The 26,504-nt window shown below is 40.5% G+C and overlaps 1 protein-coding gene across 1 annotated transcript in view; it reads left to right on the top strand.

Moving 5' to 3' along the window:
* zgc:171482 (zinc finger protein) overlaps positions 1-26,504 on the top strand; it is an 88,571-nt gene that overhangs the window by 20,765 nt on the left and 41,302 nt on the right. The window contains exons 2-3 of the mRNA XM_007240385.4: positions 1,770-1,874; positions 9,781-9,873. Coding sequence (XP_007240447.1) covers positions 1,770-1,874; positions 9,781-9,873 — 198 coding nt within the window. The remainder of the gene's footprint in view (positions 1-1,769; positions 1,875-9,780; positions 9,874-26,504) is intronic.

Consider the following 26,504-nt stretch of genomic DNA (forward strand, 5'->3'; position numbering starts at 1 on the left):
TTGCTCTCTTCATTAACATCATCCTGATCAGATTTTGCTCATTGAAATAACTCAGAATTGTAGTTGAAAAGGTAAGTGTTATTGGTCAGCTTATTTTAATGCGGGGTTTAAATCGGGCTCTTTCTAAGAAAGTTTATGATGTTTATGATGTGTCGGGCTCGTACAGAACATGCACAGGATCTACTTTAATATTAAATTATAATTAAATTGAATAAGTAAGTAAATAAATAAAACAGTCAATTCAGTACAAGTATTAAAGCTACAAATGGAATCATATTTAATTATACAGCATCGTCACAGCCAGCCACATATAGTAAAACTTACATTTTGGGTTAAAAGGCTAGGACACTTGTTCAATTAATACATTTTCCATATAGTTAAAGAAGGTGGTTGTGGCTTTTCCAATGAAAATATAGATGTGACAAAATATTATTTATTGAACATGAACACTTTACTGTATCCTTTTTCTTAAAGCACAGTAATGAGCAATACAACTTTTTGGTTTGGTTGCCTGTAAAGTCTCTAAAAAAAAGATACTGTGTATTTTCTCATTAAGTGCTCAGGTCTTGTTACAATTTGAATTTGTGTCCATGAAAAACATATATGTACTGTGAATTAGATTGGAAATATTGAGTCTAGCAAATACTGATCCAGAACATAACCATAGCAGCTCTATAGTTATACCTGTGGACGCTAAATAGAAAACACTAGCAGTTTTCTTTCCATCATTCATCCTCCTCACTATCATTTTTAAGACAGGAACATGATAATGAACAAGTGGGCCATGTCTGATTGCAGTCAGAAGGCCTGTCACTGATTTGGACTACATCAAAGCCTTCATAGGCCATCAAAGTGAATGGGAAATATCATATTCATCGCCTCAACTTCATCTCCATCAAGTACTAACAACTGCCTACTGCATTTTCAACACAAAAGATTTAGTTTTAACACAAATGATGGTTTTGATGTGGTGTTTTGATGTTTTTGATGTGGCAGCAGAATATACAGTAGCTGTACCAGACCTGGCATCAGAGACATTACTTCCAACTGGCTGTACTCTGTGGTGTTCTCTGTTGGTTCCACATAAGATCAGTTAGATAATGGCTGTCGCTGTTCATAGCCCACTGTTAAGCTAATTAGAAAGTCCAGAATGTTCTCAACCGTCACTTTGAGGATATTCAGAAACAGAGGGCTAATTGTGCACTGAAAGTTTTAGCTGTATGTGTTGAATTGGCTCTGGAACCTTATATTAAATCTGACACTTAGCAGCTCTAGACTTGCCTGGCTCCTCATGCAGTAAATATCACTCGCTACTCTTATAATACAGCTACTGTCTGATGTGAATGTAGTATGTAGAGTGTAGATACAGATCTTAGGCTGAAAGCTGACAGTGTGAGTCTGTTGTTCAGCGTATCAGAACAGAACGTTTTTCTCAGAAACCTTTTTTTTTTTTACATTTCTTTTGTCTTTCTCATTACATCTTTTTTCAAAATTGACTTGTTTTCAGTGTTTACAGTGTTTTTTTTTTTCGAACAACCTACACTTACCTGTCATCCCCTCTAGCTTTAATAATACATTGACGATACAAGGATTAATAAAGTCCCATATATTTAGAACATCCACATAAGAGTTATCACCTACAGGTGAGGTGAGAAGTTGATAAAAGTTGGCTGTTAATTAAATACAGCTGTAAGCTGCAGTGAAAATGGCAGATAAAAGCTGTAGACTCTGCATGTTCTGATGTTGCGTGCTGTTGTTGTTGCTTTCAGATGAAGTCTGCAGGGGTTGGAGATGGAGGACTCTTTACAGAGAGCTACTGCAACATCTGCAATGCCCAGCTCATCTCTGAGTCACAACGTGTTGCACATTATGAGGTGAGCCTTGATGTGACACACACACACCAAACATACTTGCTAAACTTAAACTAAAATGTTGCTTTTTTTTAAATTACACATACCAATCACCAGACTACCTAGTAACTTTTTATTACAGTATTTTTCAAGCTATAAGACACACTATCAATAAACGTCTAATTTCTGGTCTATATTCATACCCAAGGTGCATGGGATTATAAGGCGCATTATTTTTAATGTCAAATGAGTGCTGGATGTTAATCTACACAGATTTCTCTCCTGAAAACTGTTCATTTGTGTGAGTAAAGCACTTCTGTTTATCTACAGTAAAGTTTCCAGATTTTCACTAAAGCAAGCCAGACAGCGCTACACTGAGGAACCCTAAATGTTTCAGTTACCCAGGGCGATATTAGCTAGCGGTTTGTCCAACATTATTATTTTAACACGGTAAACGTGAAGACTACAGTTTGTTATACTCACCTCTGAGTGACGAAAGAGCTAAATAGAGCTTAGTGCGGTTAGGGGGTGTAAGGCGGAATAGCCTTACAGGGGTAATGCTAATGCTGCTCCAGCAGTGCTAGCCGGGGTTTTCAGCAGGCTACAGTCCGATATATTTGCCTCAGCACGGCGAAAGAGCTTATTAGCGCATATCTCAGTTAGCAGGTAATGCTAATGCTGCTCCAGCAGCGCTAGCCAAGGTTAGGAGCAGGCTGCAGAAAAATAATACTGACCTCTAAACAGCAGAAGCCTCGGAGCTGGTGAACTAAACTATAAAACTAAACTGTAATGCTGCACTTCAGCAGAGTGAATTTACTGCTCCTTACAACCTGACTGGTAAAATTCATACATAAGGTGCACCAAATTATAAGGCGCACTGACAATTTTTGAGGAAATTAAATGATTTTAGTACACCTTATCGTGCGAAAAATATGGTAATTTTACCATATAAAGTAAAGCCATTCTCATTAGGATCAAGTTTAGATTCATTTTGATTTACTGTCATCAAAAAGATAATCTAAAAGATAATCTTATGAATATAGCACAACAATGATTCCGTTTTTATTCAGTGGGATCAAATAATATAGCTTAATTAAAATCACAGCAACTCCCTTGTGAAATCCTCAATGTTAGTTCACAGCTGCTGTCTCCTCTATTTATCCTGAGTGCGCAGAGAAACCAGTAACACACATCAACTTAAAAGCTATGCTCATTAATTGATCATCAGTGGTCTAATAATTTTCAGATGGAGCGAACCCCTGTAATACATCACAGAATAGCTAACCGCTCACCTTGTGCATTTTTCACAGCCTGCTTTTAACGCTGTAATGTAGTCCACCTCTCTCAAGACTCTCAACCTCACAGTAAGTAATTTAATGAGTGACCATTAAAGAATCATCCCTCTGCATTATTTAACTCCCTCACTTAGGCCTCGCTGGACTACAAAGTATGCAATCAGTAGATTAACAGGCAAGCTAATGAGGACAAACCCTTAGCGTAAGAATCCTTGTAGCAGAGGGAGCGTCTCGGAGTAGTGTACCGCTTGGCTCTGTGAGATTTATTTACAAAGCAGCTCTAGCAGCCAATGCACTATATTTAGTGATGCAGTTTCTGGCTCTTCTTTCAGTGCCTTGTCATCCCTCATCTAGAGTAAACATTCTCCGATAGCTCAGTGTTCAAACGAGCGTGGACGATTTTTTGTAGCTTGAATGGAGACCAACTTTATATTCCCTGAATAAAAAAAAAGAGAGCTTTTAAGAATCAGACTTCACCGCAAGTCCATTCCGAAATCTACATGTCCATGTGAAGCACTGAGTCGGCCAAATTTGTCTCGACACCTGCTGCCTAAGCTGGAGACCACACTGTTGGGCTGGATCATTTAAGGTCTTCAAGCACTCTCCAACTCCCCAGAGAGCAGGGAAAAGAGAAGCTAAGGAAGGAAACTGGAGTGAATCAGGGAAAAACAGCAATCAGGAGGAGAAGTAGACATTTCTATCAAGGCAATTGCTTGGTGAAGAGGAAGTTTTTGTTTAACTTTTACACACTAATTATATTTTTTCTTAATTTTAAACGTACTTCTTAATATAATTCCAGCTCTGTTTTGGATACACTGCATATTACACAGTCACACATTCAGACACTAATGTGTTCCTGATGTTGTACAGCATCTGCACATCTGTCAAACTCAAAAGATTAAGAGATGTTTTTTAGAGTGTCCAGACAATTTAGTACTTTGCTGTACATTTTGTAAACCTGCTCATTTATTGAGAGTCTGCATTTATTATAAGAGATGTGCACAAATATTTGGACATATTGTGTGCATTAAGAGAATCATGTTTTGGGACACTGAAACAACTCAATGTATTGTCTATCTTTAAGCAAGACCCTGATATGATAACAATTCCTGTGTGCTATGGCGTCTAATTCCATGGAAATATTGTACGGCATTAAATTTAATAAAACTACGTACAGTTCACAAAATCTCAACTAATGTATGAACAAGAATTTCTGCAGAGCTGTAGATTAAATGACTGGTGATCAGCACTCTGATAGCATTGGGGCTATAGAAAGGGGCGATGCAAACAATACAGACAGTACAAAAGCAAGGCGTAGCACAAAATCAAAACTAATCAGTTTTATTACAGGATTGCTAAAGGAATATAACATTACATATAAACATTTCTACATTTTGGCTTCAGTATTATGAAAATTGTATGTATTCCCCCCAGTTAAAGAGAGAGAGAGAGAGATAGAGAAAGATTGCAGAGGAAGGACTATTTCAGAAGAGATGAGAGTGAATGATAGTTGTCTGCTGCTCCAGAGCACACATTAGATTTGCTCCCCTGTGATTCAGACACCATCCTTGATCTTATGCATCTGCCCTTGATCTGTCCTAAAAACCTCAGGCCAGCCTCACTGCTTGACACATTTAAAGAAATATGTTCATTTTATTTTAGGTAGTCGTGTTTGGATATTTACGTTTTTAATATTGCTGTCAAGAGATTTAACAAAATCATTCAATTATTAAGAAACGGGCCAATTAAAATATTCACTCATTATTGTATTAAAAATGTTTTAAAGCAGCCATAGATCATATACATGTGAATAGTATCAGACAACTTATACTGATTTAAGAAAAGTATATCAGAGGAAGCAGAAACTTTTTTCTCTTTTCTGGCTAACACAGACACTGCTGGTCATCAGCATCCTCTTTCATCCTGACCCAATGTTGTGGCTCTTCACTGGGCCTATGTAATCAAGCCAGACTGCACTCGTCTCCAGAGCCAGCTCTGACACTCATCTATCAAAGCCATTGCCTGCCTATAGAGCTCACTCTGGATCCAGCTGGGCCCACTCACTCGGTTCACACACTTACGGTGCCCAACAGAGCAGAAATGTCTGAATGCAAGCATTGGCACCTAAACTCACTTATTTGTGGTATAGGGCTTGTGGATCTTACCCACCAGCCTCCATCTGTCTTATAGTTGCTCAAAATTTGTGCCCATAGATGCACTCACACAACACCCAGTATAGCAGATTCCCACTCTGCCTCCCCACACACATTATTACAGACTTATATCCCTGGGCATTGTATCTAGAAACACACACATCCAACCAAAACAAGTACCGGTACCTACAGAAAACTCACACACACGCAAACAAATAGCTCCATCCAACACCCACAGGACATACAGTAACTCTGTCTTACATAAAGCAGAATGTGATCAAATGGCCAGAGAATCACTATCCTTCAGACTCACTTGACTATGAATGAAGAGCTCATAGAAAAAAGCAAAGAAGCCCACAGCACATCATCCCACTAAATAACAAACCCATGCATTTTTAATGCACAGTTTTTTGATAATGCTCTTTCATCTCCTGCTCCAATTGAACACCAGGCATGCGAGTCCATACTCCTGGACCTGAACACCAGGCTGCTTAATGCAACAGCCTGAGGTTTCAATGAAGTTTCACACTATACAGTTCTCAGCAGACAAAAGCTCAATGTGCCTCAAATGTTCAAAGACAGAACCACAGCCCTCGGAAGATTAATGCTTCCTATCATGCAGTGCAGGATAAACTCAAAAGGTAATCAAAATATATTTTGAAAAAATGTGGTATAAACTGCATCTTAACATCTATAATTGTTAACCTTTTATTTTGAATTGTTTTAGTGTGCAATCAACAACATAAAATATGTGATACACCATATGTGTCTAGCATTATGCTATTATCCTACCTATTAAGGTAAAGTAACTATAATCATTCCCACTCTAATATATCCAGGGTTTCTTACACTACAGACTTTATGGCTGCTGATGCTTCAGAATTTCAGAAATCTCGACTACAAAACACTTACCTCTCTTTAATTTGAAACGATGGTTCCCCCAATCCAGTCTGACTGACTCTACGCACCTCACATGAGGGAGACTGAAACATTTGTAATGTAACTTATGGGGAATCAACATTGTGTGCTTCATCAGTGCTTGTCATATGCCTGCAGATGCTACTAAAAAATGCTTAAGGAAGTTATAAATAAGTAAATATATATAAATAAGTAAGTCAGTCATATAAAGAAATTAGACGTAAAAATCTATACAAGTTGGCTGCAATTGGAGCAATCTGCAATTAACTATCATGACTGGGTATAAAAGTGCATTTTAGAGTCAAGAAAATATTGGCAGAGGTTTTTCATTTTTCAATTTACACATAGTCCCAACTTGGAATTGGTGTTGTAGATTAACCCCTTAACAGGACAGGATTTTTGTTAATTGTCTGCCTGACATTACACCACTAAATCTTCAGGATTTCTGTACAATCATTACATAAAAATCTTTCATGTTTAATAAGGAGCATTAATGAAAAGCATAATTGTAAACAAAAATATAGAAAATATAAAAAAAAATATTTATGTAAATCTGCTAAGGTCTCAATATATATAATAAAATCATAAAATTGGCTTTTTAAACTTCATTTTAAAATAAATATTTGCCTGAATACAAATCAAAGAGTTCATGTCCTCCAAACCTTTGGTTTCATTATGTTTGTCTAGTGTTTACGTCTTTTTTCAAACATGCAGAATTTGGGTTGATTCCTGTTACTGATCTAGAATTATTAATAAGTGGAGTAGAGAGTGAACAGGCAGCTTCTCCAAGTGTCCTGTAGAAAATTTTAGAATGTAAATAACTTATTTTACTGCAGAAAATAAGGGTTTCGCCTACACCTGTAGCCTGTATACGGGACAAGGCATGTTAAGGGGTTTAATTCATTATACTGTATGTATCTGTCAGTCCTAATAAAATAGCTTGACTTTGACTTGAGCTTCTGAGGTTGGAGGGTTGTTATAATATTTATATGACATACTCAAAAATATAATGTTTTATAAATTAACTATTATAAGAAGGCAAACTGCATCAGGTATTAAAAAGACTTCTGTAAACTTATCTGGGTCAACTTAAAGTTTAATCATGTACAGCAAAAGACAAATGTAGTGTAAAGGCTCATTTATTATGCTTAACATTAGATACAGATATGGACAGAGCCACTACTTTCATATTTGTGCACATTATCTAAAAGCTTACAGGCGCAAATGGAACGGAGGAGTACCACTGAAAATCTTGGGGGCATTGTAGCCAATAGTTTAAGTGAAACATAAACCCTGGCACAAAACAAAAAAGAACCTCTGTCCTTAACTTTAGTTTGCACCACTGGCTTTTTCTTTGTCAGAAACTTTTGACTCTAAAGTTCCCTCTAATGGATGTACAGCTTGACCTCCATTCCATCATAAAGAATGCACAGAAGTATGTGAGAAGTAATCATTGAAGCGGATTCTTTTTTACTACATAAAGGCAGTATAAACGTGTCCTTTTCCAAGGACTCTTATATGTATAACATGGTCTGAGAATCGATGTAGGGTTTTCTGCGGTGGCTGAATGGCTTTTATACTATTAAATATAATTTCTCAATGTTCCCATCTGTCCATGACAGAACATACATTGCTAGGTAATAATAATCTATGAAAGGCCATTACAAAATGTGGATCTTCTGTAAGTGAAAAATAAGTTTATGACATGGTATTATGTGTAGGAATTCTTTGACGGCGTCATGACTATACGTCTTTCAAAAACGCATTCAGCCTATTGTAGATTCGCTTGTTGTCTGACTAAAATAGTCTGCAAGGAGCTTTTTGCGCTGCTGGCTACAGAACTCTAACAGCATTTCCATTTGAGCTTCACCCCGCAGATCTCAGCAAAACCTAGCAGCAATCTGTTCTCTCTCCAGGCTTTGAAGTCGACATTGATAACTCTCTTATTACCCACAGACACACACGTTACAATTTTTAATATAAAACACATTGCATATTGCATTATAAATTCAGGAAATCCATCGTAAGGCTCCAGCAGTGCAGCAGCTTCAAAAACCTGACCAAACATGAATTGCTGTCTTTACCACGGATGTATCTGTATCTGAGGTCACCGGGTGTTTTCCCTTTATTACCTGTACTTTTGCTGGCATGGAGTGCTTCAAATCTTCTCAGAGCATTTGCCCAATATTATTGTGTTCACCTTTTTGACATTAACGGGACAGATTTAAGCTGTGCATGATATGGCAATTCTTCGATAGCCACATTTTTCAATTATATTCGCAGCAGCCAGAAAATGTATTCGCTCCCAGTGAACTCTGGAAATTGCACCTCTCTGCAGAAAGGGCCGCAAGCAGCAGGCAGAAATAATGCGTCTCATCTTCTGGTCGGAGGCAAACTCTCAGGATTTCAAATTAAAATGTACATAGATATGAAATGAAATAAAGCTGTCACAGGAGCCCAATATGGTCCACACACATTTTTTTTTTCCATTAAGGTGTGTCACATGTGTCTAGTGCTGTCATGCTCTATGATTAAGGAGTAATATTGCATCAACTTAGAAATAATCTAACCACATCATTGAAGATTAAATAATACATTACATTTGCAGGGAATAGTGCCCCCAAGCAGCTTATTAGCTTTTCCCAGTGAAATGCTTCTGAAGGCTCTTCCGCATTGTGATTTAGCCTATCCTGACTATTTGAAACTTGAGGAACTTCTAAATATTCTGAAAGTGAATCACTCGCATGCATATTTCAAACTTCACATGGCTGCCAACTCTTTTGGCATCCTCAGATTCCTATAAAATAATTAAAGTGTTTGGGTGGGGTAACATAAACCTCAGTGCAATGGTTAAAATTCAATGTGGACAAGGTGACGGGACAACAAAAGAGCTTCATGAAATATGACTGAAAGCAAACACACTTAAAACCAGCCCGGAAAACCAATGGTCACAAATAAGGGAAGTTTGTTGTTAGTTTGCAACATTTTAAGTGACAGTGAATGTGACTTAGTTTAAGTACCCATCAGAATTTAGTTACCACTTTAAAATAAGGCTCCTTTATAAAGGGTTTATAAGTAGTTTATAAATTAGTTCATTAATGGTTAGTAATTTGGCTATAAACCATTAATTAGCCGTTACAACACATAAATAGAATAAAACATGTAATAAATGAATAATAGAGAAAGTCAGTTTAGTAATGTAATATGTTATTATAATTTAATGAATTAAATTATGAATAAAGAAATGTTAATGATGACTGATGGGAAAGACCAAGTAAGATAAGCATCTAGTAAGATCTGAGGTTTAACAGTACAAACGAATGTGAAATCACTATTTGGTAACCTAATTAATAACCAATGATAAACTAATTTATAAACTATTTATAAACCCTTTATAAAGGAGCCCAATTTTAAAGTGATACCAGAATTTACAATACATTTACAAGGTGCCTTTTTAAGGTAGTGAAGTTTTTGTGTTTTGTATGCAAAAAACGTTTGCAGAGATATGCTCAAAAAATATTAAGACATCCATATTCATCACTGTGTTTTTTCCTTTCCTGCCAGAGCAAGAAACATGCCAATAAAGTACGCCTGTTCTACATGCTCCACCCAGAAGATGGTGGCCCACCCTCCAAAAGACTGAGACCAGACAACCCGGTATGAACATCTTTACAGATTAAACACAGAAGAAAGAGTAACATGTGTGAGTAGCTGTGCTGTTTAGTGTGGGCAGATGGATGTGCACTTTCTCACTTTCAGTCACTCTAGCACAGAGTGTTTGTTAACCTGTCAGTGGAGAGTCACTGGAGTTAATGGATGTCTTTATTCACCCAGATCAGATAATGCAGTTTGGCTGGGCTGCTGCACTTAGTTGCACCAGTTCTATAAACTGGTGCAACTAAGTCTGTCCTACTTACGTTCGTGTGTGAAGCATTTACTAAACCTATAGTTAACACTAGTTAATAGTTAGCACTAGTATATCTTTCTTCATTTAGTTGCATCACTAATCTCACAGTTCACCAATTTTACACACAGTACTGACCTTTTAAATTCAATAAAAAAGAAAAACAATGTAGAATGGTTTTGCCATAAACTGAAAAAAATGAACTAAAGCATAATTTATAGTTTAAATAGCTAAATAATGTTAGTCTGAAGTATTATACATAGACTTTTCAAAGTATATGTTGTCCAAAAATAAATAATTTTTCATATGTGACAGAAAATCTTTAATCTGATACATATATCTGGTATATTCAGATGCTAATCAATCTAAACATCCGTATTGGAATTCATTTGAGTTTAACATGAAGACCTAAGCAGAAAAGACTTGAAAAATAGATGACAGTAGACCTGTAAAAGCAATTTCCCGGCCTGAATAAGTTTTGAAAGAATTTAAATACCCAAAACGTTTTGGAAAAGTCATGGAAATTTGGTCTACAAATCTTTGTGTTTTCGTTTATCAATGGAGAAAATCTAGTTTGAGCTAACAAATACATCAGCTAAATAAAGGTTTAGAGTTTAGGAGAGGTACTGATATATATATATATTTTTTGGTCTGTATTCTGCATGGACAAACATATTGACTCCAGTGAGGGCCACCTGGCTTACTAGTGGGGAGCACAAGGCAGAGAAACCTAGAAAGCGTTTGGACGTTTTGGTTAAATTCCCTGGCCTGCGTTGATGTTTTCTGCTCCAGAGGCAGCAGCCCACAGTGTGTGTTTATGAGTCTGTGAATGTATACTCCCCAAACAAGGCTATATCTTCCCGCTGCAGGCCACAGCTCCAGAGGGAACTGTTAAAGCTTGGACTACAGGCTGTGCTAGACCAGCTTGTATGTATGAACCCTGAATTATTTTTTACCATAAAAAAGAGCTAAACCCTTTACCATGCTCCTCTGTCTCCTGAGCCTTATTGAGCTCACTCACTGTCATGTAGCACAAAAACATGAAATAAATCCAGACAGGAACGATAAAGACCATAGAAAACCCAGCGATACGACTTAAAACGGTGTTCTTAAAGGCATTTCCATGCTGTCTGATGTGTTGATTTCCTGCTGGTGTATTTTTTTCATGGATTTTAGTGAACAACACAGTCATTTCTCTCTGCATTTGTTTGTATGCAATCCTACCTTTAAATTACAAAAAAATGCCTGTAGCAATCCAGACTGTTCTCATACAGAGTTCCCCAATGGTGGAACAAACTTCCTTCTACTACCAGATCAGGAGCGTCCCTCACTATCTTTCAGAAACTCCTGAAGACAGAGCTCTTCAAAGAGCACTTACTCTCCTAACACCTCTAACAAATTAACTACTTCTAACCTCATTTCCTTCTTACCCTCCTTCACTCCTCTATCCCATTATTGCTTTTTGACCTCCTTTAGGCCCTATCTAAAGATGTTTTTTACCTTTAACTTTTATTACTTTTTGTACTTCACTATTGTAAGTCGCTTTGGACAAAAGCAATGTAATGTAATGTAGCTGACCATTTCTAAACTCCAATTCTAACTTTTTTATGGATTCTTTTTAAATAGTAGCAGAGGCAGCTGCTGACAGCTGTTAATCATAGTAAAGATGACCTGTTGATTTTAGAGTTAAACCCATTGCTATAAGATTGAGATATACATAAATAATGAGGACATTCTGAAGTTCAGAGTTTGTCCATCATTTATTTCTTCTCAATGCAAGATTACTAATACCGTGAATCTGTGTGGACTCTGAATTAAACAGTGATTAATTCCTGCTGTTCAAAATGTTTGGAGACAAATCACAAAAGCTAAACAAGGTTGGAACAAAGAAAGAGTATCTAGATATTATGGAAGTAATCTCGCTTTCATTTCCTAGGCATCATTTTGCTGCAGTCCTACTACAGAGTACAGCAAGGACATCGAACCCAGACTGTGTGTGTTTGAGCATAATGATCTACACTAGAGTTATAATAAAAAACAGCCAACACAGTCTATAGCATAGACTGTGTATAGCTGGACAGAGCATCGTCTCTCAAAAGTGAAGCCACCACAGGTCGGGCGCCCCCTGCTGTTCGGTTGCAGAAAGCTGTGTAACCCCACCCATCCCCATAGGTTTCAATGGCAAAACAGACAATTTCCAATCACTTTTTTTCCAATATACTGTAATTCTATCTCCATTATTTAAATGTAACAGCTAGTGTAACCTCTGCTTATATTGTCAAAATTTTATATCCCCACAGAATTCGTTTTTTAAAACGTTATTCACCTCTATTCAAAAAGGTGAGTTATTCTAAAAGGGCCGGGGTGGGACCAATGACTGTATGGGCGGGACCTCTGGTCTCTACTGCGCAGACTCGGGTTTCAGAATCGCCAACATGGCAGAAGATTTTGGCTTCATTTTCATTGAATGAATGGGAACTGGGACACAGAGTCCATCTTTTTTACAGTCTCTGGTCTATAGATATTGGAAAGTGACTGCTTCAGGACTCCAGCACATTTTATATGAAATGGAAATAGAGGTAAAAGAGAATTTGTCTGTTTTGATTAAGTTCTGCTGTAATATAGCTGTAATTTGAAGAGATTTATATCTTCCTATGGACAGCTCATGTTATGTTTTTTGTCTTTTAATTTTAGGGATCCATAAATAATAAGAAACTTTCAGATTTAGTTCAGATATTCTGATTCTGATTTAGCTAAACAAACGTAACATCAGTTCACTGGCAATTAAATGGCTTTCTATTAAACGATTTTAAAGTGGGGTTCCACACATTCTATTGCTGTTGGAAAACTAAAATCAAACATGCCAATAAAGTAGACTATCTATTCATGTTTATAAAGTCACTGTGTTAGTTTACATTAGATCAGTTCTTATGTTATTGTGTATTTATCTTGATATCTATGTTATTCTATTGTATTCTCTTTTATTCTTTTCTATTTTCATTTTTATTCTATTTTATTTTTATCTTATATTTATCTATTTTAACAACTGCTCTTTGGGTGTAAACTGTACCATGAGATCACAATTTCCTTCCACCTCATGTACTGCATGTGATGTGAATGACCATAGTCTTGAGACTTGAAATATTAAAATATAAAACTACGGTATAGTTTAGGTATTGAGATGCATAAATGTAACATTGAAATATTATGAAGAGTTTAGACAAACTGTTTGTAAGAAGGTCTTCATACCATAGATTTAGCTATGGTATGAAGCTAAATCTCATTCATTATTAATAATTTGTTGAGTTTTTTTCTGTTTGCTTGCAGTTAGTATTGATTTACTTTAGACAATCTATAACTTGTACAATCAGCAGTTACCTAGACTGTTGTTGTATTTGTGGTGTTTGACACATCCCAGCTAGTCTCTGTTCTTTAGAGCTACACTGAGTGAGTGGGGATGCATTCAGCAGCATATTGTACAGTCAAAAATATGTATTTTTATATTTGGATTTTCTTTTCTGTGTAAGTGTTAGTTATATCTTATAATTAAAGAAATGGATTGAAGAAATTGCAGGTGACAATAGGTGTACTTTCAACACAATTATAGTGTCCATCACAGTCTCTGAGTTCCGTGTTGTTTTTGCTTTTAGTTCTGGACTAAAAGCTCTCTGTCTATTTGATTTTGAGGCAATATATTCAAAAATCATGATTAACCATGATTAAAACAACTTTTTCTTATTTTTTCTGGTTTTAGGATAGTTTTAAACATGTGGGAATTGTCAGTAATAAAACTGCTGGAGGGATCTATAAAAGGGATTTTATATATTATTATGTAAGTTTTTTCCTCTTATTAATGTAAGGGAGTTTTTCCTTGCTACTGTTGTCACCCCAATTATTGGCATCTCTGTGGTGCTGCTCATAAGAGGCGTGGACCTGTTTTTCTCTGTAAAGCTGCTTTGTGACAACTTTTATTGTAAAAAGCGCTAAAGAAATAATAATGAAATGAATTAAACATAAGGCCAAGGCAGAAACTAGAAATGTAACAGTGAAATCAGAGCATGTAAGCATTAACACAAACAAATTGCAGACAGACTGACACAAACATAGGATATGCAATAAAAACATAAGCATATGCAAAAGATATGCATATAAAAACACTACACATTCACCAAGTCTGAGTCTAAAACGTAGGAAATGCTGCCTATTCAGACCTGACTCTGATGACAGGAAGGCACCCAGTCATATCTGAATCCAGGTTCAATAATCAAGCCTTTTGTTTAATTGAGCAAAAATAATGACTGCACAGCTAAACTCTCATATCTAATAGTGAACTGTCGGTATGTGTTGTCAGCAATGTCAGAATGTTATTTTCTTTTGTTCAGATACAGATAGTCAGATAACATGGACAGCAAGGCATCGAGTCAGCATTTCTTATGTTTCGGGCACAGGGTGAGACTTAATGACTCACACCCAAAAGAGATAACAAGAGGGCAGAGCTACAGAAGAGAATACCAGTGTGCACTAATGAAAAGGTGAGGCAAAGACAGAGATAAGGGAGTAGACACAGAAACAGAAAGAGACTAAAAAGCTAAAAGAGTGCTAAAAAGCTCAAAAATGATCAAGACAAACAATGAAACGCAGACTGGAAATGACAGACTAAGCAAACCAGGATAGATAATACAAATGATCTGATGTAGCTTCTCCTCACCCCTTTTTATTTGTCCAGAAGTAAGAATTTCTAAGATTAACTGCAGAATTAGTGTTGCCTATGCATGCTCTCATGCTCTTATAATGAGAATTCCATTGTCCTTGTACATTAAACAAATTCCAATCAAGAAAACATGGTTGTTGGTTAGAGTCTTTGTGAAAGACTCTTGCTGTTCTCCAAGTACAGGAAAATGTGTAAATATGTTTAAATTAAAGCTCAATTTCTGTTCTGTGTCCATATAGTCATTATTTAAACAAGCAAAAACAAAAATCGTGCAACTATCCAATTACTTATGGTCCCTGAGCTTGACTTATAACTGTCCGTCAATTAAAAGGTATGTTTGTGAGGGATATGGTGCCTTTATTGGCCTATGAATGTTTCAGCTGATAATAGGTAGTCTGTGGAGGAATGTCGTCAGCAGCTGTCAGTTTCAGTGCGAGTCTGGATAATTATGAAAAGCTCATTAGAGCAGTGCTTATGAATAATTCTGCAGGGGACCGAACCGTGCTCAGTCCAACCAGCTTGCACTTCCATTACCAATCCAAGCCATTCCAGAAGAGGAGAGGAAGAGGGCAACCCTGCTTCAGCGAGTACCACTAATCAAACTGTACAGCAGAGAGAGCAGGATTTAGCACTCAGAGCAGCTGCCAGTAACTCAAGCTGTGAATAGAAACTGGCATTCTCCATTAAATTGAAGTTCCCTTTCAGTCGATTCACTCGGTACAACACATAATGTATGGGATATCACGCCCTTGCGTGTCTGGCTGAAGACACCTTTAATCACGCCTAAAAGGCAGATGATGCATAGTGACGAGGGCAGGAGGGCCCGCCCCCTGCATATAACCCCACGTCACCAGCATCACTCCTCAGTTCTTATGCTCTTCACTTCGCTGAGAACACCTTACACCTTTTCTGCTAGTCTAGTTAGCTCAATTCAGCAATCCTTCGGATAACTTAACTGTTCCATTAGGCAAGCACGACAACAACCTCATATTGGTGAGTCGTCTTCCCGCGGAGCGTTATTTAAAGGATTTTGCTGCTTTTAAACCTGCTTTGTAAGTCTCGGGGCTAGCCTGTTTAGCTTCGCTAACGGCTGCCTAAAATGAGCTCGCAAGCCAACCTTACCTCTCAGCCTGGCAAGAAAGCCTCCCGTCCTTGTCCTCAGGGATGTGGTTTTGCCATTACCGAGAAGGACCAACATGATGCATGTCCAGTCTGCCTGGGAATCGTCCATGCTAGGAGGGCCTTGGTCCAACCTGATGCATGTGCGCTCTGTCGCCAGCTCAGGCGGTCGACCCTCGAACGCCGTGTAACGTTCGTTGAGAAAGTTCTCGGACAAGCAGCAGTGGCACGCGAGGATCCCCTGATCTCCGGAAAGGCTGGGCCGTCCTGTTCGGACGTCGAGGAAGCCGAGTACGAAGGGGAACCTTGCCTTAACTGGGCTGAGCACATGGAGAGTCTGGAGATGTGCGAAATGAATTCGCCGTCGCTGACTCTTCCATGTCAGCCGCAGCTCTCCGAGCCTGCAGCCGAGCTCGAGGACGACGACCCGTTCGGTCTCGGTGTAGACGAGCTTGATTACTCCGAAGACGAGCAGGAAGAGCTGCAGGTTCTTCCAGCCCCGACGGCTGCGGAGGGTAAACAGGACGAGGCTGACACCTCTTTCTTTTCCCTTTACCGTCGTGCGGCGCAAAAGCTGGACGTGGAGTGGCCTGCTCCTCATCTGTCCAAAAAAGCGACCAGATTCGCGGGATTTTTCCTTCCCCCGGCTCCGCAAGTGGTGAAGCATCGTCTCCCACTTTTCCCCGACTTCATGACAGAGCTGACGTCGTCATGGGCTAAACCGCTGTCAACCCGCACCACGGTGCCTGGTTACGCGCAGTTTCTCGAGCTGGAAGGGTCAGGGGAGGCGGGGCTGCTAAACCCCCCTCCGATGGAGCCTTCGCTGGCAGCGTACCTGGCTCCGTCTCATAATCAGGGAGTCGCGGGACCAGCCGTGCTTCCCTCCAAGCACTGCCGGTTCTCCTTCTCCCAGCTGGACAAGGTTTATCGCGCGCAGGCAGGCACGGCCAGAGCGATGAGTTCAGTCACTCTCCTCCAGACTTACCAGGCGATGTGTCTAGCCGAACTCGGAGACCAGCTACCCGCGGACAGCCCGCTAACAGCTCTGCTAAATGAGGTTAGAATTGCCTCAGATTACATCCTGCGTATGTCTCGCTGTGCGGCTCTCTCGCTGGGCAGAGGAATGGCGTCTACTGTCGTGGCACAGCGCCACTTGTGGCTAACGCTGTCTGACATGCCAGACAGAGACCGGGCGACTTATTTGGACGAGCCGGTCTCCTCGGCAGGTCTGTTTGGCCAGTCACTCGAAGCCATTCAAGCCAAGTTCGAGCTGAGGAAAAAGCAGACGGAGGCTTTGCGATCTATTCTGCCAAGACGGGAGAAGCAGAAACCGCAGTTGACTGCCCGCAAGCCCGCAGCGCCGCTTCCTCCGATGAAGAGGCCCGCTGCTACGGTTACTGCGGGGAATCCCCCGCCCAAGCAGCAGCAGCCCAAACACACTCCACGCCACTCAGCCTGGAGCAAAGGTCCTCCTCCCGGGCACCAGAAAGACTCCGCGGTGAGGAAGAGGAAGCCTGACTCATCCTAGCTCGCAGAGAAGGGGGAGTGAGGTCTCCGCTGGTCGGAGACACCACAGTTTCTCCCCTAAAGCCACCGAAGAGGCGCAGTTTTTCCCCTCTTCCGGGGCCAAGTTCAAAAAGGGCACGTTTTGCCCCAACATCGTTTATAAATCACCTGTTCTCTGTAAACACGTGTGTTCAAGCATTCCCACAGCCCAGTCACTGTACTCAGGGGTGGGGGGAGGGTGCCCTAATAATAAAGTTGCATTCTGTAACTCAGGGCGAAATAAAAATGTCCAGCCCACAAAAAAATGTGTTGCACTCCCAATTTCAGCCACAGGAGGGCTCCGCCCCTCCACGAGTAGCATATCATCACAGCCGGCTCGCTGCACGTGCAGCAAACTGGCGCGCATGCGCAGTCTCGCCCTGGGTAGAGCGGACTGTTGCCATGGGTTACCGCTTGCAGTTTCGAAAGCGCCCCCCCCGCTTTTCCAGCGTGGTGTACACGCAAGTGTCACTCAACGCTGCGGCGGTGCTCAGAGAGGAGATAGAAACTCTTCTTTGCAAGCAGGCGATCCGTGTAGTTCCTCAGGCCGATGCACAAAGAGGCTGGTACAGCCGTTATTTTGTGGTGCCGAAGAGGGGCGGGGGGTTACGTCCAATTATGGATTTAAGAACATTAAACAAGCATTTAAGAGTTTTCAAATTCAGAATGCTAACACTTCGCCAGTTCCTTCGCGCGGTCGGCCCGGGGGATTGGTTCACGTCTATAGATCTCACGGATGCATATTTTCACATTGCAGTCCATCCAGATCACAGACGTTATCTCAGATTCGCCTTCGAGGGCGTGGCTTACGAGTGGCTCGTTCTCCCGTTCGGGCTTTCTCTGGCCCCGCGCACTTTTACGAAGTGTGTGGAAGCAGCTCTCGCTCCTCTGCGGATGCGAGGAGTGCGAGTGCTTTCATATCTAGACGACCTGGCTCTAATTGGACGGTCGAGGGACGAAGCTTTAGCGCACACAGGGGCTGTGTTATCCCATATTCAGCGGCTGGGTTTCTCGGTGAATTTGAAAAAGAGCTCTCTAATTCCCAGCCAGAAGCTGTCTTTTCTGGGGTTGGAAATATGCTCTCTCACCAGCCGAGCGCGTCTGTCAGAGCGCAGAATATGTGCGTTCCGCGACTGCCTCGCGCAGTTTCAGCTGGCGCGCAGTCTACGTTTTCGCCAATTTCTCCAGCTGTTGGGTCAAATGGCGTCAATGATAGCGGTAGTTCCGCTGGGTTTACTTCTAATGCGTGCGTTTCAGCACTGGCTATTATCACACCGCCTGAACGCCTCACACCATCTCCAGAAAAAGATAGTTGTGACCCAGGGTTGTATGAAAGCACTATCTCCTTGGAGAGAGCCCCGCCTGCTCTGCCAGGGCTCGCCTATAGGCAGAGTTCTGTTTCGCGTGGTAGTGTCAACAGATGCGTCCCTGACAGGCTGGGGTGCGGTGTGCAACGGGGCAGCTGTGAAGGGGGCGTGGTCTTCAGCGCAGCGCTCCCTCCACATAAACTGTCTGGAGTTGCTCGCGGTCCATTTGTCCCTAAAGCGCTTCCTCTCAGAATTGAGGGGGAAGCATGTTTTAGTCAGAACAGACAACACCACCGTGGTGTCTTACATAAACAGGCAGGGGGGCACGCGGTCACTCCTGCTTCTGAATCTGTCCCACTCCCTTCTAATGTGGAGCAGTTTTCACCTACTTTCACTCAGGGCGACACATGTGCCAGGCCGCCTGAACTTGGGTGCGGATCTCCTCTCCAGGGGAGGTCCTCCAGCTCGAGAATGGAGACTCAGTCCCCTGGTGGTGGAACAGATCTGGGATCGGTTTGGCAGGGCCAACGTAGATCTCTTCGCATCCAGAGAAAACACGCATTGTCCTCTGTTTTTCTCTCTAGCAGACCAGGGTGCTCCCCTGGGAGTGGATGCACTGGCACATCTCTGGCCCAACACTCTGCTTTATGCATTCCCCCCGGTGGAGCTGATCATGCCAACACTGGAGAGGGTGCGCCAGGGGAACCTCTCTCTGATACTTGTAGCTCCCTGCTGGCCATCAAAACCATGGTATGCAGAAATAATCAGTCTCCTTGCAGGAGATCCATGGGCTCTCCCACTTCACTCGAATCTCCTGTCTCAGGCGGGAGGGGAAATTGTTCACCCCCGGCCAGAGCTGTGGTGTCTCCATGCCTACCCGCTGAAAAGTCTGCCTTGATGGCCAGCGGTTTGCCCTCTAATGTTGTGGCTACCATTCAGTGTGCAAGGGCATCCTCTACAAGAGGTTTGTATGCTTATAAATGGCGTGCATTTGAGCACTGGTGTCAGGGAAGAAATTTGATTCCCTTCCAGTGTTCCATTGTGGATGTTTTGACATTCCTTCAGGAGTTACTGGAGCGTGGGCTCTCATTCTCGACAATAAAAGTATATTTGGCGGCTATATCAGCCTGTCATGTTGGTTTTGGGGGATTGTCGCCTGGGGCACACCCCCTAGCTATACGTTTCTTAAAGGGAGTGCGACGTCTAAAGCCTGTATCTAGGCCAGCCGTTCCTCCCTGGGACCTCACTATTGTGCTCGAAGCCCTGTCTGGGCCTCCATTTGAGCCCCTAAATTCTGTAGACATGAAATATGTTTCGTATAAGACGGCTCTGCTGCTTGCTTTAGCCTCTGCTAAGCGTGTGGGTGATCTTCATGCTCTGTCAGTGCACCCCTCATGTACCCAGTTTGCACCAGGGGACATCAAGGTTACATTACGTCCTAATGCAGCGTATGTGCCAAAGGTGCTGCCTATGTCTTATAGTTCACTAGCCTTTGAGCTTAATTCTTTCTCTCATCCTCCATTTGCTTCTGAGGAGCAGCAAAAAATGCACACGCTCTGCCCTGTGCGTGCACTGCGTACATACATTGATCGTACTCAGGCTTTCCGTGGGTGTGACCAGCTTTTTGTCTGTTTTGCCAACCCAGTTCGTGGCAGGGCTCTGTCTAAGCAGCGTCTCTCTCACTGGGTTGTGGAAGCTATTGCATTAGCTTATAACAGCAAGGGTCTGGAGTTGCCTGTGGGGGTGCGGGCTCATTCTACTAGGGGAATGGCTGCATCGTGGGCCCTTTTTAAGGGTGTCTCCGTTAAAGACATTTGCGCTGCTGCCAGCTGGGCATCACCTCATACTTTTGTGCGCTTCTATCGCCTAGATGTGGTGGCCCCTTCAGTAGCTCATGCTGTTCTTTCTTCGGGGTCTGGGGTGCTCTAGTGTGCCCGCTTGGTTCGGTGTCTGCTCCGCGGGGCGTGTATATAGGTCCCATACATTATGTGTTGTACCGAGTGAATCGACTGAAAGGGAACGTTAGGTTATGAATATAACCCCTGTTCCCTGAAGGAGAGGAACGAGGTACAACACAGGTTGCCCCGCTTCGCTGTTAGCTCAGTGAAGAGCAGCATCTTGAACTGAGGAGTGATGCTGGTGACGTGGGGTTATATGCAGGGGGCGGGCCCTCCTGCCCTCGTCACTATGCATCATCTGCCTTTTAGGCGTGATTAAAGGTGTCTTCAGCCAGACACGCAAGGGCGTGATATCCCATACATTATGTGTTGTACCTCGTTCCTCTCCTTCAGGGAACAGGGGTTATATTCATAACCTAACGTTAGAAGGCCATTTTGCACAACTAAATCTGAATTTATCACCCGTCTCTCAACTGGGAAATTCAGTCTGGACGATATCTTCCTGATCTTGCAGTGACTTACCAGCACGAGCATTTCTGTACCTGCATAGCCACCTTTATGGAATCAGGTACTGCGATTTGCTGTCAGCTCAGCCTCCAAGCCTCAACATGATTTACCTCCACCAGCAGCTTCCATTTCACACCACCCCTGCCACTATGGCCACATGAAGACAGCGCTGCCCCCCCAGAATAGCCTTTTTATGGGCTGGTTTGTTCCCGCTTACTGCTATAAAGCTGCCACTTTTTATTAATGCTGTGCCTTTGCTGGAATAAGAAGATCAAGAAAACTCTCCTGCAATAGTGTTTTCTCTGTTTAAAAAAAAAGTCATGCAAAGGTAGTCAGGCTCTGGAGCGAACATAAAAGAAGAAAGTAGGTCGGAAAAGGTTCTTGGAGATAAAAGCAAGTTGATCTTTTTACGTGTGTTTGTGCGTGTGTGCCTGCAAGTGTGTGTGCCACTTTCTTTTTGCTTTAGCGGCTTTCCATCTTCCACTGTGATTGAATGTTTGAGCCCCTCTACTTCTTCGCTTGAAGTGTTCAGATGCGCGAGCTGGAAGGAGGGAAGAAAAAGTTTCTCTCACTTCTTTTCATTTCTCTAAATCTATATTTTGTGCATGTCTTCAAACAAGAAGAATTAGCATGTGCCTCACAGTCTGCTTCCCCCTTTCCTTGCGGCATTTATTTTTAGTCGTGTTTTCACACCCCTCCAAACAGTGCAAGAGCTGTATGGGAGCGGTGGGAGAGAGAGATAAACAGGCTCTTAATTAAAAAAAAACTCTTTGTTAAAAGCAGGCCAGGCCTAGACTCTGTCACAGCATTCAAACCTCTGTACACACATCCACATAGAGCTATCACAATAAGTGTATTTTTAATTAACTAACAGTTTATTCAGAAATAGTCGTAATATTATTGCTATTATAAGTTCATTTTATGCCACTGATATAATAATATCAGCTACACCCTTGGATTTAGAACCTCAAAAACTTTTTAAAATTAATAATGCTACTATTTTTTAAGTTAAATACTTTCTCATACACTAAAAAAAGTTATATTTTAACATATAAAGAAATATAAAAATAATTTATATAAATATATAAACATATACAAAATAGACCAGTTTCCTTTTGTTACTGGTGTTTGTTAGTTCCACCATGCTCTGATACTGACTTTTTCATTTCTTTCTTTGACACATTTTACATATTGTCATGTCAAATATGTTAAACTGACTGATGATTGACTGACAACATATTTAAACAGTGTGGAAAATTATAGAAGCAGTAAAACTATATTCCCCACTAATATGGTAACATTTGATATGTTATTGAAAACATATTGATAATTTATTGATAATTGATCATTGTGCACTACATTTTCCTACACAATATATTTTGCAGTCTGCACACAGGCTTTATCCTCACCTCAGACAGAGAACAGGTAAAAACAGGACAGGGTACTTATACCAACATTCTGTAGATCAGATTATTCAAGTAGTCATATAAACATAGATAAATGTAATTTATAGAAATCTGTTTAAAAATTCAATAAAGAGAGCTGGAATTTAAGCTCAGTAATTGTATTTCTCAGTCCATGTAAAATCTTAGCCGGAGTGTTTGTCAGTCTGTGCATGTGTAGAAACAGACTGTGGTACCAGAATAAGCAAGCTTTAATTAAGCAATAATTTTACTATTACCTGTAAACTCAGAGCATTACCATTATCTGATAACCCAGGTTCAAGTAAATGCATTCTTCAGATTTTTGTTTTGTAGTAATCTAATTTTGTTTTCGTAGTGATCTAATTATGAAGTACATTTAAACGCATTCCAAGTCTCTGTTAATACATGCAGATAAACACAATCTGCTTTACAGAGCTATTCAAAAATGTTCAAGGTCATATCCATTCACTGTAGGACAAAATAATATATAAATCCAAATCGAATTATTGTGAGAAGCCTACATCCACATTCTTACTATCACAAAATAGGTCATATGTAAATGGGCAGATGTAAATGTAGCCATGAAAGACACATTGGCAGATGAAGAAAGGGCGCTTTTGAATGAGACCAAATGACAAAAACTGGCAAAAAAAAAGGCAAAACAGGCTGCATACCTTCTCAGGGAACGCTGTCAGTAACGAGTTGTCACTTCTTCAAATGTCACTCTCCTAGCTGTCACAAGTATTTTGCATTCAAGTGAGCAGGAATTCCATTTCATGCAAAAACACACTCAGAAAAAGAGGAGGAAGGTTCAGCAGCTTTAATTGTTTTTTTTTTCTGTTCACCTTCTCCAGCTGTCTTCTGTGTTTAATTTTAGATGTTTAGATGCCTCACTCTTGCTGAACCTTTCCCTGCTGAAGTGGTTGTATTTGGCTCCACATTACATTAGATATGTGTAGAAAAATGTTTCTGCCCTCATTTCATGATTACAATGATTACTCTAATCCACAAGCCACAGGCCCCGCAGGGCTGACTAAAAGCCACAGGAAGCCAGATCTAAAGAACATCTAAAAAAATAAAAAGGATTCAAAAAAGCCCAGAGGAAACAAGCAAGCAGTGATAGAAAACTCCAACTCAAACAGTGCTGCCTCATGGGGTACCACTGTTCCCGTGACAGGCTTATAAATAGAGATCTTGGATAAATTCAGTCTGTTTTCTTTGTGTTCTTCCACATTGGAGGACATTACATGCACTGGTGAACATATATGGTAAACAGACTGCTGCTGTAGCGAAGACTGTTTAAACAACTGTTCAAATAAACAGGCATCTCTTTCACGCTTTAAACATAGCATCACATATGTGAAACAAATACCTTTTCTTCACTCTGTACTTCAAACCCACACCTGCACATTGTAACAGAGGGTAATGCAGACGACCTGGTTTTCTTTCTGGGTTTTTTTTTGTTGTTGTTTTTGTTTAGTTTTTTTTCCCTTATTCTTCAACAGGCCAGTGCATCAGAGCAGGCCAGACACATGCTGTGTCCTCGGGGAGATGGTAGGCGTTGAATGCTTTTCTCTGTAGCTCTGTCTCTACTCTACTCACCTCTAACAAACTGCAATCAGAACACCCTCACCCCACTGCCCAGCTCGCCAGAATCAGGTCACAGGCACAGGGAAACAGAACTAGGCCACAAAGTTCGTTTTTATTTATCCTGTTACTTTGAGGTAGAAGTGACATCCAACACAGTTGTCCCCTGGCTCAGACATCAAGTGCATCTAAAGGGTGACAGGATGGGGAAATATCCCAATAAGGCCCCTGTAGAGCTTGCATTAGACTCAATGTGTCACTTTAGTCCCTCTTAAGTCCCTCCAGAACAAGATAAAATTGACCAAACATAAGGTAGATAGAGTAACTTAGCCATGCTTTTTATATTGTTGCCATCACTGGAAACTATCCAGCGTTACCTTTATAATGTTTTTCATCTGTTTTTCCCCCCAGCTGATGATATGATGCAAAAATAGATTTTGCAGAAACACTGCTAAATATCCATACATCTTCTTTTACACGTCCCAGGTGGCGAATAATCAAGAATAATCAGGTTTAAAACAGGAATATTCTGAATTACACTGTTTTTGTACAGTTTAGTTTGTAACAATTTCATGCCTAATTCATCAGTGATATATGTTTGCATGTTTTATTGGCCACAAAAATATGTTGTTTTTTTATACAGTCTTGTGGGACGTGTATATATAGTTAGGACGTATCTGGTCAAATAGTGTGTTGTTAAATATTATTGTTAAAAAGGTAGCATCGTTTGTAGAGCACACTAAAAAACACAATTACATTGCATTTATTGGCTTTATGTAATGTATTGCAAAAACATTATACGTGTAAATTGTCAGTGTCTATAGAAAAATAAACACAAATATAGTGACATTTCAGTTGAAAATACAAGCATTTTTTCACTTTGAATGAGGGTTAATGTAAAAAATGGCATGTGAATTTGACAGCAGATGAGTTTGTCATTCTTAAATCTCGGTGTTTGCAGTAGCTCTTGTATCAGTGCCATTAGCAGTGTCAATGTTGCTCAGGGAACCAGCAAAAAAAAAATAAGATCCTGTTGTGCATGTGATGTAAGTACACAGATGGAGATGTGTGACATGGTCTGGAAAAGTCCTGCAAAAACCTATTAAACAGTCTGTTATTTTTAGACTTTGCCGCAATAGTCTTTCAAGAATACTGATGGCATTTAATAGAATTTTATACACGTTTAAAAAATTGTTTGGCCAGGGGTGCCCAAACTTTTACGCAAGGCTGTAAAGTAGGCTAAAAACTTTATACCCTTCTTGCAATGTTAAAGGATTTGTGAAGCTTCATAAACTAAATTTGAGAGATAAATTAGTGAGTCTGCTTACTAATACATGTCATGCTAGTTCTGAGTAAAAAGCAATCTTCTGAAGGGTCATTTTTCAAAAGAAAATGCTCTGGGAGCTTATTAAAAACACTTACTTAAGAAATTCAGCTGGTTAGAAGGAAATGCTTGTATAGAAAGTACAGCACAAACATCCCTTGCTGTAGCGAATGTTTGGGATGCTGGTTTAAACAGAAACGACAAGGGATCGAAAAACCCTAGTGCGGCAAAGAACTGCCAATACCAATAAATATTTTATTAGAGACAAGAGGGGAGAATCAGTGAGACTGCTGCCCTTAGGGGGGTAACAGGAAGACAAAAACACAACTACTGCCTCTCTTTGCCTGTTAGGAGGCATAGACATCAATTTAGAAACTGACAGAGGAAAAAAACTTTCTAGAGCGAAAAAGAGGCCGTCCCAAACACCTTAACACCCCCAAACAATAACGTCTCAGAGCGTGACTTGCTATCTGACACATTTCCCTTTCGGGCTGAGTGTGCTGGAGCAGCAGAGAATGATGTAGAAGTGCAGAAATTGAGCAAAAGGGAGGTTGTTGTGGATGTTGCCAAGATCTTCTGGCACGCAAGAAATGTCTTTGAGCACTAAACTAAAAAATATATATATTTTTTAAAGACAGAAATATCTCACAACAAACGAATAAAATTGTAACCTTGAAATCTGTAGCCTTCAGGAGTCTGGGTTGCAAAACAGATCTGCTACTTAGAATAAACTGTGAATCACCTTCTCCCACTTTAGCTTTGAAGTCAGTTTGGTTTGTCGTTTTGCTTTAGCTACGTTCACATTACAAACCACATTGCTCAAATTATTTTTTTTTTCCTTGATGGTTTACATTCACAAATGTCAGTGAGCTGTATGGTTGTGTAATTTGAACAAATCTGTCCCTGAAGAGCCTCACATGCGCAAATAGATACGTGTATAAAGGTCACTTTCTTCACCAACA

The sequence above is a fragment of the Astyanax mexicanus genome, chromosome 7 (assembly GCF_023375975.1).
Source record: "Astyanax mexicanus isolate ESR-SI-001 chromosome 7, AstMex3_surface, whole genome shotgun sequence".
Lineage (NCBI taxonomy): Eukaryota > Metazoa > Chordata > Actinopteri > Characiformes > Acestrorhamphidae > Astyanax > Astyanax mexicanus.